This window comes from Euwallacea similis, chromosome 15, assembly GCF_039881205.1.
Source record: "Euwallacea similis isolate ESF13 chromosome 15, ESF131.1, whole genome shotgun sequence".
In the NCBI taxonomy this organism is placed as follows: Eukaryota; Metazoa; Arthropoda; class Insecta; order Coleoptera; family Curculionidae; genus Euwallacea; species Euwallacea similis.
In genome coordinates, this window is record NC_089623.1 from 1574702 (window position 1) to 1592451 (window position 17750).

A 17750-nucleotide genomic window follows, 5' to 3' on the forward strand; every position below is an offset into this window, starting at 1 on the left:
TCTCGCCATCTCCAAGGAATCTTTGGCCAATCTTAAGACAAAGGAAACAGCTATTTTTCTTTGCAATAACCCTCATCTTTCTTTCAAGGGTGTATCCAGTAGCCTTCAAACGACTGCGACTCTTGGTATCGTTCGAAAAAAATACTCTCGATTGGTGGAGCTTTCGGAGTCTTCAAGTGTTAAGCGGACCAAATTTTTCTGCAGCAAGCATAACTTTCTTCATGTTCAGCTTATGAACTCAAAAATTACATTTGAAGTGCTAAATTTAAAAAGGGCTCATTTCAGCCGAACATCACACCAGGCGATGCCCTTTGATAAGCTTGGCTGAGTGAATGAGCAGGAAAGCAATGGTGTGCTTCAGTTTCCATACAGGAGCTTAATTCCCCTGTTAAACTTGTCAGTACTCCGATTATTTGGCCCTTAATACCACCTGAACTATGCAACTTGCATGTTACGAAATTGTGAAAAAAATTTTAATTTCGAAAAAATCTACGGATTTCCGAAATTTTTCAACCAAACGGTGAATAAAATTCATATCGCTGTGTGTTTTTATGGTTTTTGGTTTCATTTTAAATTCGTCAAATCTAAATAAGTTCATACCACACCCTGTGGTCAAATTAAAGATCCTGAGGCGTTAAGTAGATGCGGAAATGTTCATCATCAGAAACGAATTACCATAAACCATAAAGGCTATTGCACCACATTCTTAATAGATGCATCCCATTAACCCAAAACCGTCTTAGGATTATGGTAATGGGCAGATTTCGTTTCGGCTAATCCTTAAAAATAATCTTTTTTACTCAATTTTTAGTGGGGTCATATATTTATCGTATAAAGTTCTGATTACGTATTAGGGGACGGTAGTGTCGTTTCATTTTGGATACCACTAAGTAGCAATGGTACCAGTTAAAGTAAGTAAAAGAGGAGGGTGGTTTGGTTGTAGATCACGTGTCCGGTGATTGTGTCGAGTGATTAGATGTGCAATGAAATTTCAATGGGTAGAAATATGGGAATTTAAACCAAGTTGGTGTAAGATTTAGCGGTAGTGGGAGCAAAATTAATTTGTTTTTTTTGCGAAAGTTAATGTGGTTTTTCTATGCTTCCAGCAAACTTTTTTTACAGCTGAAAGAAAATATTCTTCAAGTTTTAGTCAGTTTTTCCAGAGCAATTTAGCTAAACTGTACATCACTGGACATATTGTTGACTTTATATACACATTCTTATGATTGCATGTTATCGATGGTTAGAATACCAAACCCCATAATTAAATAGTTTTTCTTCAATAAAAAAGCAAAATACTTTTTAATTACGGGATTTCCGTTGTTATCTCCTCTAAATAAAAATTCTTCGTTCATGTTTTGGTGCTCAACCGGATTATTTATAATGATATAACTTTATGCCTTCTCACGCAAAAATGTCATTTTAGTTTTTGCACAATAAAAAAGTTATATTCTTAAAAGGTTTTCAATTTTAACCATCGTTATGACGTGCGACTCAATGCTTATTTCAAAAATTAACATAAAATTAACGTAAAATAAACGTAAAATTACTCCTGACTAAGATTTTAACAGTCTAGTAGGAGGCTATAAAAAAGTGTTCCATCCGGCTTACTTGCATTCAAAATGTATGGGTTTTGAATATTTTCAAATCACTCGTCTAAGCTAAATGGCTTGCCAAGGACGTGTGTTTTTGGAGACTAAAGTAACTTCCTTTTTGATTTTAAAAATAAGCATCAGGAGCTTTATCCAGAAATTAGATCAAAAGTGCTTTAAACATTTTTGCAGAGTTTCCGCTTTTAAAATAAACTTTTTTTTAATGTAATTTTTAACACGCTCAGCGCCAGAGGACTAAGTAAATACCTTTTGCATACATAAGTGACTGGTTGAAGGGGAAATGGCAGACACTTTTTGTTTAGAGGACACAAGTTAACATAACGGAAAATTACGCACACACGGTATGTGAATAAGAGAAATGGAGTTACTTACATGGCAGTCACAAAAGCAGTTACCATAAGAATAGAACTCTATCTTTGTCGAACGAACTTCACGTTTAGAATTTGAGTCTGTACAGCTAAGAGGAAAAGTATCAGCAGACATCGGAGTCTGTAGTGGTCTTAAGTAGCAATCGTGAAGCAGACACCGGTGTCTGCCATGGCGCTCAGTGTGTCGACTTAGTTCTAACTCCCTGTGAAGTGCGAATACTCTTCAGTAAAAATATTTTTTCTAATTTTGACAAATAAAATGACGGTTCTCCTAACCAAAATCGGCGAGTAAACGGGTTTCATTTCGTAACTGGTTACATAATAAAAGCAGGTATCTCCATTTCCTAACTCAGTTATCAAATAAAACCGATAGCAACAATGATCGTTCTACAAATACAAGGACCGGTTTGAATATACTTAAATTTATATTGTTTTCTTGTGATGTGGTTTTTGGATGGCGCGACAAAATAAGAAAAAAACATGTATTAAACTCAAACTAAGAAAAAAAATCTAAAATTTCTGAAAATGTGCTAATGACCGTTTTTTTTTTTTCGTTAGAATATGTATAGAATTTCTCAATATAATACTCAATACTTACAATATTACAAAGTTCCAAGTTTACTTTAAAAATATGTCATTCTATGTTCAAATTAAAAAAAAAAATTGTTGGGAGTGTGTAAGATCGGAAAAAGGAGATTAAAAGTATCAGTGAAATCGCTATCATATAAAAATTTAAAAAAAGGTTTTGCGAGGCACTTTTCTAATTTCTTTAAATGTAAATATGTAATTTGAAAAAAGGCAACACTACAAAATTGATGTGCAAAAAGTCTAAAAGATTAAAAATTTGCCAATATTATTTGGTAATAATTCAGAAACAAATCATGAAAACAAGGAAGATGGGGAAAAGCAAGATAATATAAAAACAACTAACAAGTGGACAAAAAATTTAAAGTTTTCTGCAAGTTAAGGCAAAATTTATCATAAAAACAAATTTAAAATAAAGCCCGAATTAGTAGTAGAGCGTAAACTGTGATAATTGATTATAAAAGGATACATAACAAGCAGAATCTGACAAAGGAAAACATTACAATAATTCCAATAAAACATCAGTTAGCCTTAAAAAAATGTTTACATGAGAAATGGCAAAAAGAGTGGGTTATTGCCAAAAAAGCGATGAATAATGAACTAATCTGAACTTCGGACAAAGGTGAAATAAAAATTGAACGTCACCAAAAATGAAAGATTGGAAATACATGGAGAAAGCATTAAATCTTAATTATTAAATAAATTGAATCTTGTATATAAAACTAAAACAGCAAAAATTAAAAGCTCAAGTAAATTTACGTAGTAAAAATAATTAATAAAGACTAGTCTAAAGATATTAATTATTCTTACTAAAAGATAATAAAAACAAAAATGGATAAACAATATTTTGATAAAAATTAAGTAAAACTTGACCAACAAAATTCCGCATTAATCCATTTAACAAGGCAGAACATATACTAAAGTAGTTAATTTGGTTATGCATATTCTCGCTTTGGGCCATAAAATTAAAAATTTGAAAGACTCTTCTTTAGCTTGCTTCATATTCTTTTTCACAAAGCTGTATGTATTATAGGTGGGGTATATTTAGGGTTTTTGGTGATATAAACAGTAATTCGGTGCTCACAATTGGGATCTTAAAAACCATAAAAGGAACGAGGTGGCTTTAATTAGGTCAAAGTAGAGCACTTTCGAGATTTCTTAAACGCCGTTTTAACATTTGGAAAATTCCGATTACTTTCGAAGATAATCGGAAAAAACCGAAGTTTTCGCAAATGGTTTTTAGTTTTTTTAAAAGTTATTTGAAGAGTTTTTTAAAACGAATTTCACTTTTTCATGGACATTTTTGCTCCTTTATAAGATAGAGTCATTATATTTTAAATACAACGTTTCGGAATTTGGGAACCATCATCAACTTCAGTGTTTTAAATACGGATCTGAATTTTTTTTGCATTTATCAACCTTCTGTTATGGTTTTCGAGATCTCAGTGGTAATTCCTGTTTTGATGTCAACTTAGTGTTTTTATATGATTCTTCTATAATTACGTAGCTTGGATGGAATTTATAGCATATATTTTTCTATATTCTCTAAAGCCATATTGTCATGGATTTACGTGCTCCTCGAAATTTGTGTTGCTTCTTTCATCGATTAGTTGTAATCTTGACGTCCGAGAAACATATCGGCGAACATTTCGTTTTTTATTCGCGAACATTTATACGAAATTTTACTGTCAGCAGTAAGAAATCAGCAAATTCGCTATTTTCTATGGTTTAGTAAATATTCCTCTTTTTAGTAAATTGTTATTCCGATGTAAATAATATATCGAGTTGCTTGTTATTACGGGTACTAATTATCTGGTCCATGTGCCTTCTTAGCCTTAATTTTCTGTTGTATTTATTCTAGTTCCTGTAGGGTGAATTTCTCTTCACGGTTTTAAATGTGTTCATTGTTGTATGGTATTCATGCCGTAGGCAACAATGCTTGAATAACTTAGTTTGCTCATCTGTCCTTTAGTGCTGACTGCATCTTAAATTTCTTCCCAACTATTTCGTATACATTCCCCCAGTGACTATTAGTCAGCCCTTTGCAAAGGTTTTTTCACGTTTCTTCTCTTCGATCTATAATATCATTGCTCAGTTTTTCCTTCATGTCGATATATTTTTTTCCTTCTCTACTTTTTTTCGGATAGTGTATATTTTCTTGTTTAGTCTTGCTATTCTGTCGATTGAGTGGAGTCGTCTCGCGGGTAGGGGCAACTTCATCGATTCATTAGTGTACGGGTGTATGATAATTTTGCGTGTGCTTAATTTAAACTTTCCAATTGCTTATCTTCTGGGTTACAGTTTTTGCCTATTGTAGAGTATACCCGGTTTTATTTATTTATTTTCTGCATGTTATTAATAATTTATAGCTTATATACCATTTTGATCTTTCTGCGATCTTAAGTTTATCATGATTTTATTGAAGTTTCATGTCTTTGTTCAATAGATTTTCTTCTTTCGTTTCCCTTCTTTTCGCTCTTTTGGCAAGATTCTCTGTAATAAAAGTCAAATCGATGCAATAGTTTCCTTGTGGACCTGAGAAAGTTGGTGAAATTTATCGTGTTGTGAATCACTAACTGGCAGGTAACTTACTATTTTTCCACCTCGTATCGTCTCTTCTCTAACTTTTTACTACTAAACTTTTCAAGTTGAAATCGCCGCCTATTAGAATTTCCTTTTTCTTCTGATTTGCGAAGATGCTTTATAGTATTTTGTATTTCATTCCCCATTTGACAATTAAATTATTTATTTCCGTAAGGGTGGTCCTTTATGTCTATAACTACCTAGAGGGTGGTCCTTTACATCTATGACCAACCATTTCCGGACTCAAATTTATACGCAACTTTTGCGTATATTTTGATGCAGAATTTACCCTAGATATCTTCCCGGACCACATTTTGCAACGCCCTGTATATGAAGAAAAATCCTTATCCCTTGAAATAAAGATTTACTTAAATAATCCTTACTGATAAAATGATTTACTTTCTACTCTCGCATTTCTTTGCTAAGAAAATATCAGATCAACGTTGAGCCGGTAAACAACCAGAAACGGATCTCATGAAAGAAATTCCAATTACGCAGCCATAATATTGTCTTTTAATCGATATCAAAGGTCGGATCCTGCATGGTACTGAACCCATCCAAGGCGGTATTAAAGAACAGGTAGATACCCAAATGAGGGGAATTCCATAATGCACCAGAGGAGATATTTCAATCCTTTGATGGTTGTCGGAAGAGATGAAGTGTAAAAATTTAATCCGATGAAATTCCCGATAGCAATAGAACTTCACAACGAATTACCAATTGTTTATCATAAAAAAATGGCTTATTAATGTGAAAACCGCATATGGGAAATACGTATTTGTTGTGTATTTACTGTAGTGTTTCCTGTTAAGGATGGTGGAATTAAAAAACCATATAATGGTTAAAAATTGAACTCATCAAATGGCGGCGTCCAACTGGAATTCCCTAAATATTTTCGTCTAAAGACATAAAATTTAAATGCATGCAACTACAAGCTAAAATGGAACAAATTTAAGAATGCAGCCAAGCTTCAATGGAAGTTTATCTTCGTTTTAAACTCGAAAAAACGTAAAAATTCGACTCCAAAAAAACATTTCAGACATAACTTCTCTTTTTTCGCAAGCATGATTCATCATTTAATTTATAAACCCATGAAGATTTAGCTGATATTTTCATTTCTTAATTCCAGTTATATTTTGTTATAAGTTGGTTCCTTTCGTCCTGTTGGGGAGCTGCTGAGGACGGGAAGGCAAAGGTGCTTCAGTATGAGTTTCTATGGAGTGCCCCTTCGGAGTATAAATATAGGTAAAAGGTGGAAATAGACAATAAAGTAAATATTCGTTAAAAAATCCCGTCTCATTTATCAAGTTATAGCAATCCATGTGGGTCAACAGGCTGATCATTTTAATAATGTATTCATTAGCCTTTTGCCATTAGCATCTTGAGAATGCTCTCTTACATAATGTCTCTTCAGACATTTCGACACATTAATAATTTAAATTAATAGAAACATATTGAACAAACAAGACGTCAAAGTTCGGATATATTAACTCAAATGTATCCAATTTACGAATATACATATTTAATATTTATAGTTGCAGATATCTGTTGCTGTTGGTTATTGAGTTATTAAATCGCATTTTCAGGCATTTGAAGATGGCGAGTTACAAGAATAATTGTCAGATCAAGCTGAAATTTTGAAAAATTGGACATCACATACTAATACATAAAATACTTAGAAAGAAACCTTCTAGATTTTTTCTTTGAAAGTTACAATTTTTTAAATATGGTTAAATCTTCGACTACAGATTTCAACTTCTCGGGAAAACTAGATAATTGATTGGCGATAAACTGATTGGGCTCATATTTTAAGCAATTGTAAACTACATAAGTAATATTTTATTTTAAAGGGAATTGAATTCCCTTTGTTATGGGACCTTCCTTATATTATTTGGTGGATAAATAAAAGGCACAAAAAATGGTATTAATAATAGTTTTTTGAAATCTCACTTGATTTTTCGAAAAACCTGCTATTATCAGTTTGTTTCTCGCAAAAGCAGATTGATTGGGATCATATTGAATGGCCGGCAAGATCTCCTGATTTGTCACTATTGGACTTTTCCATGTGGGAGCATTTGAAATCTAAAATTTATGCAACCAAAATCAATTTTTTAGAAGACTTTCGGCCACAAATATAGTGTAATAGAAATAATAGCGTACAAGTGCTAACAAGTAACTTTTGAAATATTCCATAATGATCGCGAATATTTTGAACAGTGCCTTTATAATTGCAGTGGCAAGAAATTGTGTTACTTTTACATTTTATTTCGTTATTTTTTACAAACTATTCAATCGATTCCAACAAGGAAGGTCACATAATAAAAGGAATTCTCTTTAAAATAAGATATTACTCGCCCCCCCCCCTCCCTCTCTTTTCATTAAATATTTTAAGGGGGCCAGTCACCCCTTCGAAGGGGTTAGAGCTGAGGGGGTATAAATATGTAAAAAATGTGACCCCTTGAAAACTAAGGTTTTGTGTCCGAGCATATTTTCATTTATTCGTTTACAAGAAAAAACCTGAGTGGAAATTTTCCGGTGCGTCACCTTGTATATAACATGGCCTTTCTGGTCCTTCTACTGTTTGCACTATTATGTTTTTCTGTAGTTACGAAACCAGCAATGGAATACAAAGGAACGAAACTGGGGAAGACATTCCTTCTATCCATGATGCTAATAGAGCTGCAGCTTTAGTTAAAGGAAGCTATTCATATACAGGGGCTGATGGGGTACTATATACAGTGAACTATGTAGCTGATGAAGCTGGATTTCATCCTGAAGGCGCTCACTTAAATGTAAGACTTTACCTGTTGAAGGAGAAGTTTAAAAAGAGATTAAACGATCATTAAAAAGACTACATAATTTGAACAGTGAAAGATAAAATTTCACCAAAAAATCTGTTCTTTTTTCAATGATGCAAAATAGTATATCTTTAACAATTCTGGTACACTAAGGATAATTTTTAGAATGCATCTTGCGTTGATTAAACAATTTAAGGGCTTGCAATGCCATTTAAGTACCCAAAAGACTTGTGAAATACTATGAAATATTGTTTTGTGTGTCATGAAACGCATATTAACATTTTTACAAAAATTTTAATTCAAAAAATTGATATGAAACCTAGAAAATCGAACATAGTTGCCCATAACAATTGACAGCCTTGATATGTTTGTTATGTAAAAAGTGACACAGCTACGTTCCAGACTCTAAATATAAAATATACTTATATGGCTTAAGGTATTCTAAATTTTTTAAATCTTTTTAACATCGACTTTAATGAGATTTTAGGAACAAAAGCCCATGTATTTAAAATATCAATTTGTGTCTCCTATCTCGCTTCTCTGCAATTTTAATTCCAATTTCATATACTCCAGATCCCTCCATTCACTCCATGGATCCCTGGACAACCAGTCGACGATGGCCAATACAAGGAAGACCACTCGGGCGCATACAAACCTGATAATTCTGGAAAATACGGGACAGACACTGAAGTTCGACCTCCATTTAGACCTAATGAGGTATGTTAATATTAATACCGCAAACTATGGATAACACTTTTTCCTTACAGGAGAATTTCATCTCAGGTGAAAGAATTCTCGATACCTTCAGATCCACACCGACCGCTCCTACTAGCGTGACTCAAAAATACCTCCCCTCATCCACTCCAAAATACACTTCAGGGGAAAATATCCTGGATACTTTTTTGACAGCTGACAAACTCTCTGAGGCAGTTACTCCTAAGTACCTGCCATCCTCCAGTTCTCCCCCTTCCTACACTTCAGGGGAGAATATTCTGGATGCTTTTAGACGTTCAGATAGACCTACTGAGCAATATTTGCCATCAACACCTTCATCCAGTCGTCGGTTCGCCACAGAAACTCCTCTGGATAATGATATAATTAAGAAGGCATTTTTTAATAAGCCTACTCCTCATCCAGATATTTTGTTACACTCAACTCCTAAGGATAAACCAACCATTTTGGGATTGCCAAAGTTCCTGGAAGAGGCAACTGAGAACATGCATAGGTTTGCCACAAGGGTTAAAAGTAAAGATTCCAAGATTTCAAGGGGATTTCGCCATTCTCATCTTGTTTCGCAGTGAAAGGGGTATCAATGATTGAGTTTGTGAACTCAAGAGTTTTCTAGTCTTTATGCACATGATATTTTTTGAAGAGTTTCATATTTTTTTATTTTATTTTTATAATATATTATCTAATGAAGAGTTTTATATAGAGATAAATAAAAGAAAGGTTTTAGATTGCTGTTTTCTGACGGTTAGATTGTTATCATTACTAGGTGGGCTGTATACCCCACACCCTCAAAATACCCATTTGGCACCTATTCCCAACCCATACTCGCCTTTATCCCAAGGTACCTACCTAGCCCTCCAATCACCGCACTAATCTTTTCATCTCACCCAAACTATTGGAAAAAATTTTAAGCGAAGGCACCAAAATCCTTTTCAAATCCCCAGGTACCTACCTGGGGAAAATTAAATAAACTTATTCCGAAATTATTTTTTATTTCCTCAAAAAAGTTACTTTGCACAACATATGACGAGTTGGAGGAAGAAGTTTAGGTGCATCTTTTTGTTAGGAAATTATTACTCTAACGTAAGCAACTGAATGTAACCAAATGTAATGTTGCACGCGAAGCGCGAATCCTGCGTATCCTTTAAAAAGATTATTAATTTTCCTTTGAAAATATGTGAAATATGGAATCAAGTGACTAAATTTACAAATATTTTTTCATTATTTTGACTGGTATACGGAATTGAAGAGTCCACGCAGAGTCATAGTAATACTGCAAAAATGTATACGTATATTTAAACTTAAATAAAAAATACAAAAATAAAATTTAGTCACTTTCACTAGGCGTCGGTGGCGTCGGCCCATGTTCTTCCCTGAAACATAATTAAATAATTAGTACACAATAAACTGCAAAAATCTCACTTATTACCTTTCGAAAATTCCATATTCACGACGCACAATCCTTTGTATTTCTTCATTTGGAAATCGCATTAATATAAATTCGCCATCAAACAGACTAAATCGGATGATTGATCCCTCTGGAGTACTTCCGGATATAACTCTCAATGGTATAGAAGCTGTATTGAAATTGTTACGAACTTCCATTCGCCGTTCTCCTTGAGTTACTATGAATGTTAGATTTCCATGAATAAAATCGCTAATGTTTGAGTGCGTTACCGTACAAGGGAAACTATTTGCCATGGTCAATTTTATGTTTTGGTACAGTTTCCACTTGTACAGCACCTCTTCGACTGAAAATAAAATACTTTACACGTTAAAAGTATAAAAACAGATTAAAAATATTATTACCTTTCGAAAATTTGATATTGATGATGCACAATGTCTCGTATTCTTTCGTTGGCAAATTGTAGTACTATAGATCCCCCATCGAATCGGGTGAAGCGAATATTGGCCCCCTCTGGGGTACTTCCTGATATAGTGCTTATTGGTATAGTTATAGTTGTCAAACCGTCAGTAACTTCCATTCGTCGTTCCCCTTGAGCTTTAAAGGATAAAATTCCGATATTAAAGCTATTATTGTACGAATGTGTCACAGTGCAAGGAAAACTATTTGCCATTGTAAATTTTGAATTTTGATACAGTTGCCACTTATGCAGCACCTTCTCGACTGAAAATAAAATACTTTACAAGTTAAAAGTATAAAAACAGATTAAAAATATACCTACTTTTCATTGTGATTTCTTCTTTTGCCTGCTTTTTTGTGTGAAATAGATAAACATTATATTAGGTGAGGAGAGTTCAGTGCAATGTCTTGTGGGGTACTTGTAGGGCACATGGCCAGAAATATCATTATTGATTTAGGAAGGAAACTGTAATGCCGAGAAGTTAATATTTTAGCCGTAAGATTGCGCAATCACGTTGAAAACAGAATTAAAGTTATATGGGTTATATATTATTTATTTTTAATGACTGTATTATTCATTAAAAATATATTTGAATGTTTAATTATTATTATTTTATTAGCATTCTTCCAAAAAAACACATAGTTATATAATTATATTATGTAATCTTTTAATGTTATGTGCAACGTGCAAAACATTTAAAATTCTTAGTTCGTCCTTTTGTTGTACTTATTTGATGTTTAGTTACATACAAACACATTTGTAGTTTGGTTTTTAAATTTTTAATTACTTCCTCAACTTGGTTTTTGGTTAAATTACCATTTATACATTTGTCGTTTAAATTGTATATAAATTTATCAGGTACATGTTCATTTTCTGTTATAGCGTTAAACAATTCAGATTCATGTTTCACTGGTTGATGATTATTATTTGACTGTTTCGATGATTGACTCAATAGCTCGTTTTGTTTGCTTTTCACAACGTCTTTGTTACTGTTAATTATAGTATCATTATAATCAAACTGTTTGCGCTTCAGTACGAGATCGTTCCGACCTCCTAGAATGCGAAGCATCAGTACTAGAACTAGTACGCATTTATTGCATTTGAGTAGTAACGTTTTCAAGTTCTTGTTTCAACTTAGTTACAGGATTTTCCATGTTTATTTATGTTTATTCATCATGTATTCATACGGTACTGTTCCGGGCCAATCGAACACGAAGAAAAACCGGTCGAATTGACTGACGCCAAATTTCTTCCCACTCCGAGCTTCCTGTTCCGAGCCCAACGGAGCCGGTCGCCGACAGTTACTTTACTTCGAACTATCGCAGATGGAGAAACAGTAAGGTATTTTTCTCTGAATAGAAAGGAAATATTTATTTTAAAAATACTAACTATTTATAGTGTTTTGGTTTGGTTACTAATTTGGCAATAAGTTTGACTTTGATAATATCATTTAATGATTTAGACTTTTTCGAAAACACTATAAATAGTCGGCATTTTTAAAATAAATTTTTCGTTTCTATTTAGCGGAAAATACTTACCGTTTCTCTACAAATTTATATACAATTTAAACGATAAATGTATAAATGGCAATTTAACCAAAAACCAAGTTGAGGAAGTAATTAAAAATTTAAAAACCAAACTACAAATGTGTTTGTGTGTAGCTAAACATCAAATAAGTACAACAAAAGGACGAACTAAGAATCTTAAATGTTTTGCACATTGCACACAACATTATATTTATAATTCTGTTTTCAACGTGATCGCGCAATCTTACGGCTAAAATATTAACTTCTCGGCATTACAGTTTCCTTCCTAAATCAATAATGACATTTTTGGCCATGTGCCCTACAAGTACCCCACAAGACATTGCACTGAACTCTCCTCACCTAATATAATGTTGATCTATTTCACACAAAAAAACATTCAAAAGAAGGAATCACAATGGAAAGTAGGTATATTTTTAATCTGTTTTTATACTTTTAACGTGTAAAGTATTTTATTTTCAGTCGAAGAGGTGCTGTACAAGTGGAAACTGTACCAAAACATAAAATTGACCATGGCAAATAGTTTCCCTTGTACGGTAACGCACTCAAACATTAGCGATTTTATTCATGGAAATCTAACATTCATAGTAACTCAAGGAGAACGGCGAATGGAAGTTCGTAACAATTTCAATACAGCTTCTATACCATTGAGAGTTATATCCGGAAGTACTCCAGAGGGATCAATCATCCGATTTAGTCTGTTTGATGGCGAATTTATATTAATGCGATTTCCAAATGAAGAAATACAAAGGATTGTGCGTCGTGAATATGGAATTTTCGAAAGGTAATAAGTGAGATTTTTGCAGTTTATTGTGTACTAATTATTTAATTATGTTTCAGGGAAGAACATGGGCTGACGCCATCAATGTCCAGCGGAAGCGAATGATTTTTATTTTTTGTATTTTATATTTAATTTTATAATATATGTCGGAGTAATTTGAGAAGTATTCTCCATTTTTTTGTATTTTGTATATCGCTTTTTTTATTAACAGAGAAAAGAAAGATAGAAGAGACAGACAAACCAGTTCATTATTCCACGACCGCTCTTCTTCCCATCAATCTATTAACTGCCTGTTCTTTGTCCCTCTTGTCTTAACTTTCCCAGTTCTGGTGAGTCCTTCAGAACCGTGGGAAAAGTACCTGCTAGTCCCTATTACAAAGGAACCAATAGTTTAGTGTCACCCAAATAATTAACACACATGGCCACTTAAGCGCGCCGTGGCAATAGTGACCTCGTTCGACAGTGCTTTGTCTTCAGATGGCCCTGTCAGCCTGCCCTTCATCTTATTGTCTATCCTAATGCTACTTTTACAAATCTTAAAGACTAATAAATCTCCGACATATATAAATTTTTGCAGTATTGCTATGACTCTGCGTGGACTCTTCAATTCCGTATACCAGTCAAAATAATGAAAAAATATTTGTAAATTTAGTCACTTGATTCCATATTTCACATATTTTCAAAGGAAAATTAATAATCTTTTTAAAGGATACGCAGGATTCGCGCTTCGCGTGCAACATTACATTTGGTTACATTCAGTTGCTTACGTTAGAGTAATAATTTCCTAACAAAAAGATGCACCTAAACTTCTTCCTCCAACTCGTCATATGTTGTGCAAAGTAACTTTTTTGAGGAAATAAAAAATAATTTCGGAATAAGTTTATTTAATTTTCCCCAGGTAGGTACCTGGGGATTTGAAAAGGATTTTGGTGCCTTCGCTTAAAAGTTTTTCCAATAGTTTGGGTGAGATGAAAAGATTAGTGCGGTGATTGGGGGGCTAGGTAGGTACCTCGAGATAAAGGCGAATATGGGTTGGGAATAGGTGCCAAATGGACATTTTGGGGGCGTGGGCTATAACAGCCCATCTAGTGGTGTTATCCTTAGAAACAGTGTGACGAGTTTGTTATAAAGTTTATATTTTGTATTAATAAATTGTTAAACTGAAATAAACTTGTACTCATCATTATACACCTTTTTACTTGGTGTGACATGTCTCTTTTCCCTGTCAAATCAGGTTCATAATTTTTTTAATAATATACAGGGTGCCCCACTAAGGTGTTCACGGAGGATAACTCAATAACTATTAGCTCTAGAGAAAAAATGTGAAGATAAAATTTACTTTATTTTTCTAATATTATCAGCTACAAATATTTTCGTTTATACAGGGTGCACCATAAAGCTTGTACAATGTGAAACTTCGTTATTTTAAATGGAACCTCCTAATTTTTTCGCCATTTTCGAATTTCTCGTTAAATTTTAAGATCAATTTATGTAAGGTGTCTTATGTCTAAAATTAACGAAGTTTCACATTGCTTTATGGTGTACCCTGTAGAAACGAAAATATTTTTAGTTTAGTCTAAGACTAATAGTAATTCAGTCATTCTCTGCAAACATCTTAGTGGGACACCCTGTATATATATTATATATATAATTTTTAAAATATTTTATTTGCTTTCTGAAAGAATGGAAGTAAAATCAAACAAAACACATTGACGGAGAGCATGCTTCTTCGGAGTTCAAATTTTTAAATAATACTCTCTCCTTCGAATTTGGTTTTTTTTCGTTCCAGCTGACTTGTATCAGCGTCTTCCACGCCTTCTTTTCGGTCAAATCAAGTTAATAATTTTTATATGTTTAGAGAAGGAATAGAATCAAAAATCTGCAAAAACACATTAGCATAGGAGATTTCTTTTAAGTTTTTTTAAACACAGTTTTTTAAAAAGATATTTCTATTTTGCTTCATTACCAGAAATCTGAAAAAACTACGCCTCTGATTAATGTCAGATTCAGTTGAGAATTTTTATGGGCGTAGAGAAGGAAGAGAACTAAATTTAAAATCACGCAAAAAAAAATTTAACTAGATTTTTTCTGATACTCTCTTTTTCGATAATTATAGTTTTCAGTATCGGGTCAAAATTTAATACTGTTATGCAACTACTGAAGAACAAAGGGTAGTTTCAAAACATTGCTATTTAATGTGTGTTATGTAATTTCTCAATAGGACTTAAAATTGATTCGGTACATGCTTTTATATAACCAACACATTCATATGCTTATGTGCCTTGACCCCTCGGATCTTCTATAAGGCTCTCAATGACCTTTCTTAACTAGGAAAATCAACTATAAAATTCAGTCTTAGGTATGTAATATAACGATGTGATTTCTATCAGACGCTAAATGAATGAACTCATAATTGACACAGTTACATCAATAAAAGTATTTTGCCTAGAGACTTATATTTAATGAAAATTTGCAAATTCAAACTGTTGGAACTTGAAAAGTTTACTTTGTAATAATTTTTACGTATTTTTAAAGTCAAATAAAAAATACAACGCGCAAAGACTTATCACATCTGTCTCTTTTTCCTTCTTTTTGGGCTGGCAATTTTCATCCGATATCCTTGACGAGCGATATCAAGAAATCCATTTGCGAGATATCATATATCTTTAGTTCCTATAGAATAATATGCAAATGCATTTGTAAGAACAAAGCAACAGTTCTCAGTATCCGATAAGCAAGCAGAAAATATTCTATTTGTCACAACTTAAAATTGAAAAGTCCGCGTTGTGCTTAATTTGATTAATTGTTTACCTGCGGCAAGTGTTGAGTTATTTGATTAAACTGACTAGATAAGATTTATACAGGGGGACCCATTAACAATTTGTTCCCCGTCTAATTTCGTCATTTTTGACATTAGGAAAAAGATTCAAACATGGACTTCCCTTCATTTTAGGGGTAGAGCTTAAGAATGGCCTCGTCGCCCTTTTCCGTATGATCTCTCCTCCCACACGTGACCAGAAAATCGTTCCTTTTTGTTGTGAATCAAGTCAAAATTTTGAAATGACGTCACCAAATTTTGATATTTAGTAAAAAAAAGAAAAACGACGAAGATTCGAAAACTTTTATAATACATTTTTTTGTACAGTTTAATGTTTGTTTTTGCCAAAATGCCTCGCAATATCCTAAAAAGAGGAACAGGGCATGCTTTAAATTTATTTTGAATTTGCTAAATAACTAAAAGGAAGCATTAGAATGTATCCCGAAATATTTCCCCATGGTTCCACACCTAGATGTTTGAATTCTGAACACGATGCCTTCGAGGAAATTGCAAGAAATAAAGAAATAATTGACGATTAAAATCGTTCAAATTAGGACACGTTTTCGAAGGTTATGGAAAACATTTTCTCACATTCAAATAAGTCAAAACGTAGCTTCTTATGTCCCCTCTTGGCTCTAAAAGGCCAATTTCATAATTCGCAGCGGTTAAGAAAAATTGACTTCCGTGGGACCTTCCAGCTATCAAAATTTTCAAAATTTCCGAAACCAATTCGAAAACGATAAATTTTAAAGATAAAACACCTTACATAAACTAACCCAAAAATTTAACGAGAAATCCAAAAATGCCAAAAAAATTGAGGGATTTCTCACTTTTAATATAATCTGCATATAACTCCCATATCTCTCATTTAAAATAAGAAAGTTGCACGTGTGGAGAGGGCACCGAGTTAATTTCTACATCTAAAATGAAGGAGGAATCCTTATTTGAACCTATTTTTATGTCAAAAATAAAAAAATTGGAGGGGGGTAAATTGTTAATAAGACACCCTGAATAAAATTGGGTGTTTAGGGGGAAACTATTAAACGGGAGACACAGGTTGTGAACTATTATCCATTGCAGCTAGATATCTGTGTCTTCTTAGTGAGCTATAAGATAGCTGACCAAAGCAGATGGACTATTAATGGCAAAGGTTATGACTCAAATTTAAATTTTTAATTTTTTAGCGTTCTCAAGTCAATAAAAGAATTGTTTGATGCTAGTTGAACACTTATTTCATATTTATATATTTATTTCACTTATTTACTTATAGAAATGTAACAATATGATAGATCAATATTTATTTTAAACATCTATTTTTTATTATGTTAACATATTTCATTAAGATTAAATGGAAGTCAAATGTCAGTATCTGGCCGGTGTTATACTGAATCATCAGCTTTATAATCGTCTGAACGGTCGGTCTTTTCTGTATTGACCAATGTTAATTATTCAATGATCCATTGAGTGAATAGAGGAAGCTGGAATCTATGTATGTAATAGAAGTATTTAAAACTCAAGATGAAAATTCCCAAATAATACTTTGTATTATGTTTATCTATATTTTTTTATTTATTATTACTCTTAATAGTTTCAATTAATTAAAATTCAAATGTCCACTTGTTTTTAAATGCCTGGAATTAAATTAAAAATTCTGAATTTGATCTTTAAATTGAATTAAAAATCGACATTATATAAGGTAAAAACAAATAAAAAAATCTTATTTATGTTTTTCATTCATCTTTGCGTTTGGACTGTAGTTGGCAGATTTTTTTTGCATTATAAACTGATAAAAGGCGGAATTTATTATTAAATCTTACGTCGGTATTTTTAGTGTTAATATCACTTATCCGAATTAGAACTTTAGGAAAAGTATTTATATGAGTTTCAAAATATATTTAAAAAATATATAATAAATAATATATATCGCATATGTATTATAAATATATAATATATTAGGTCGTGTAGTATGAAATGAGTAGATTCTCGAAATGCCACATTCAACTGCGAATAACTTCACTCTAAATCTATATTTGGACTTGACTTTTTTATGTGGAAAAGTCACATTC

At 32.7% G+C, this 17750-nt stretch overlaps 3 protein-coding genes across 7 annotated transcripts; 2 read left to right on the plus strand and 1 right to left on the minus strand.

Annotated features, from left to right (window-relative positions):
- Positions 1-5690: 5690 nt before the first annotated feature.
- LOC136413686 (uncharacterized) lies at positions 5691-9363 on the plus strand. Its single transcript, XM_066397368.1, has 5 exons — positions 5691-5714; positions 6279-6394; positions 7755-7941; positions 8521-8664; positions 8715-9363. Exons 1-5 carry the CDS (start codon positions 5691-5693, stop codon positions 9246-9248), a joined length of 1005 nt encoding a protein of 334 aa, XP_066253465.1. The 3' UTR covers positions 9249-9363.
- Positions 9364-9962: 599 nt separating this feature from the next.
- Positions 9963-11020, minus strand: LOC136413849 (uncharacterized). 3 transcript variants are annotated; one of them, XM_066397586.1, is made up of 4 exons: positions 10863-11020; positions 10359-10427; positions 10106-10301; positions 9963-10049 (listed from the first exon to the last, which is right to left on the minus strand). In XM_066397586.1, the coding sequence occupies exons 1-4, from the start codon at positions 10867-10869 to the stop codon at positions 10004-10006; spliced, it is 318 nt and encodes a 105-aa protein (XP_066253683.1). In that variant the 5' UTR covers positions 10870-11020; the 3' UTR covers positions 9963-10003. The 3 variants fall into 3 exon arrangements, with proteins under 3 accessions (XP_066253683.1, XP_066253681.1, XP_066253682.1); XM_066397584.1 differs by having other exon boundaries at positions 10106-10427; XM_066397585.1 differs by having other exon boundaries at positions 10106-10441.
- An 843-nt stretch (positions 11021-11863) lies between these two features.
- On the plus strand, positions 11864-13323 carry LOC136413760 (uncharacterized). Of its 3 annotated transcripts, XM_066397465.1 has the most exons (4): positions 11864-12489; positions 12548-12616; positions 12674-12869; positions 12926-13323. In XM_066397465.1, exons 1-4 carry the CDS (start codon positions 12483-12485, stop codon positions 12969-12971), a joined length of 318 nt encoding a protein of 105 aa, XP_066253562.1. In that variant the 5' UTR covers positions 11864-12482; the 3' UTR covers positions 12972-13323. The 3 variants fall into 3 exon arrangements, with proteins under 3 accessions (XP_066253562.1, XP_066253561.1, XP_066253560.1); XM_066397464.1 differs by having other exon boundaries at positions 12534-12869; XM_066397463.1 differs by having other exon boundaries at positions 12548-12869.
- The last annotated feature ends 4427 nt before the right edge of the window (positions 13324-17750 follow it).

Coding starts and splice junctions, on each gene's coding strand:
- LOC136413849 (XM_066397584.1), bottom strand. Junction 10,050..10,105: donor GAATATGGAATTTTCGAAAG/GTAATAAGTGAG, acceptor ATTATGTTTCAG/GGAAGAACATGGGCCGACGC.
- LOC136413760 (XM_066397463.1), top strand. Junction 12,870..12,925: donor GAATATGGAATTTTCGAAAG/GTAATAAGTGAG, acceptor ATTATGTTTCAG/GGAAGAACATGGGCTGACGC.
- LOC136413686 (XM_066397368.1), top strand. CDS start 5,691: ATGGTACTGAACCCATCCAAGGCG. Junction 5,715..6,278: donor TACTGAACCCATCCAAGGCG/GTATTAAAGAAC, acceptor TCTTAATTCCAG/TTATATTTTGTTATAAGTTG. Junction 8,665..8,714: donor CTCCATTTAGACCTAATGAG/GTATGTTAATAT, acceptor TTTTCCTTACAG/GAGAATTTCATCTCAGGTGA.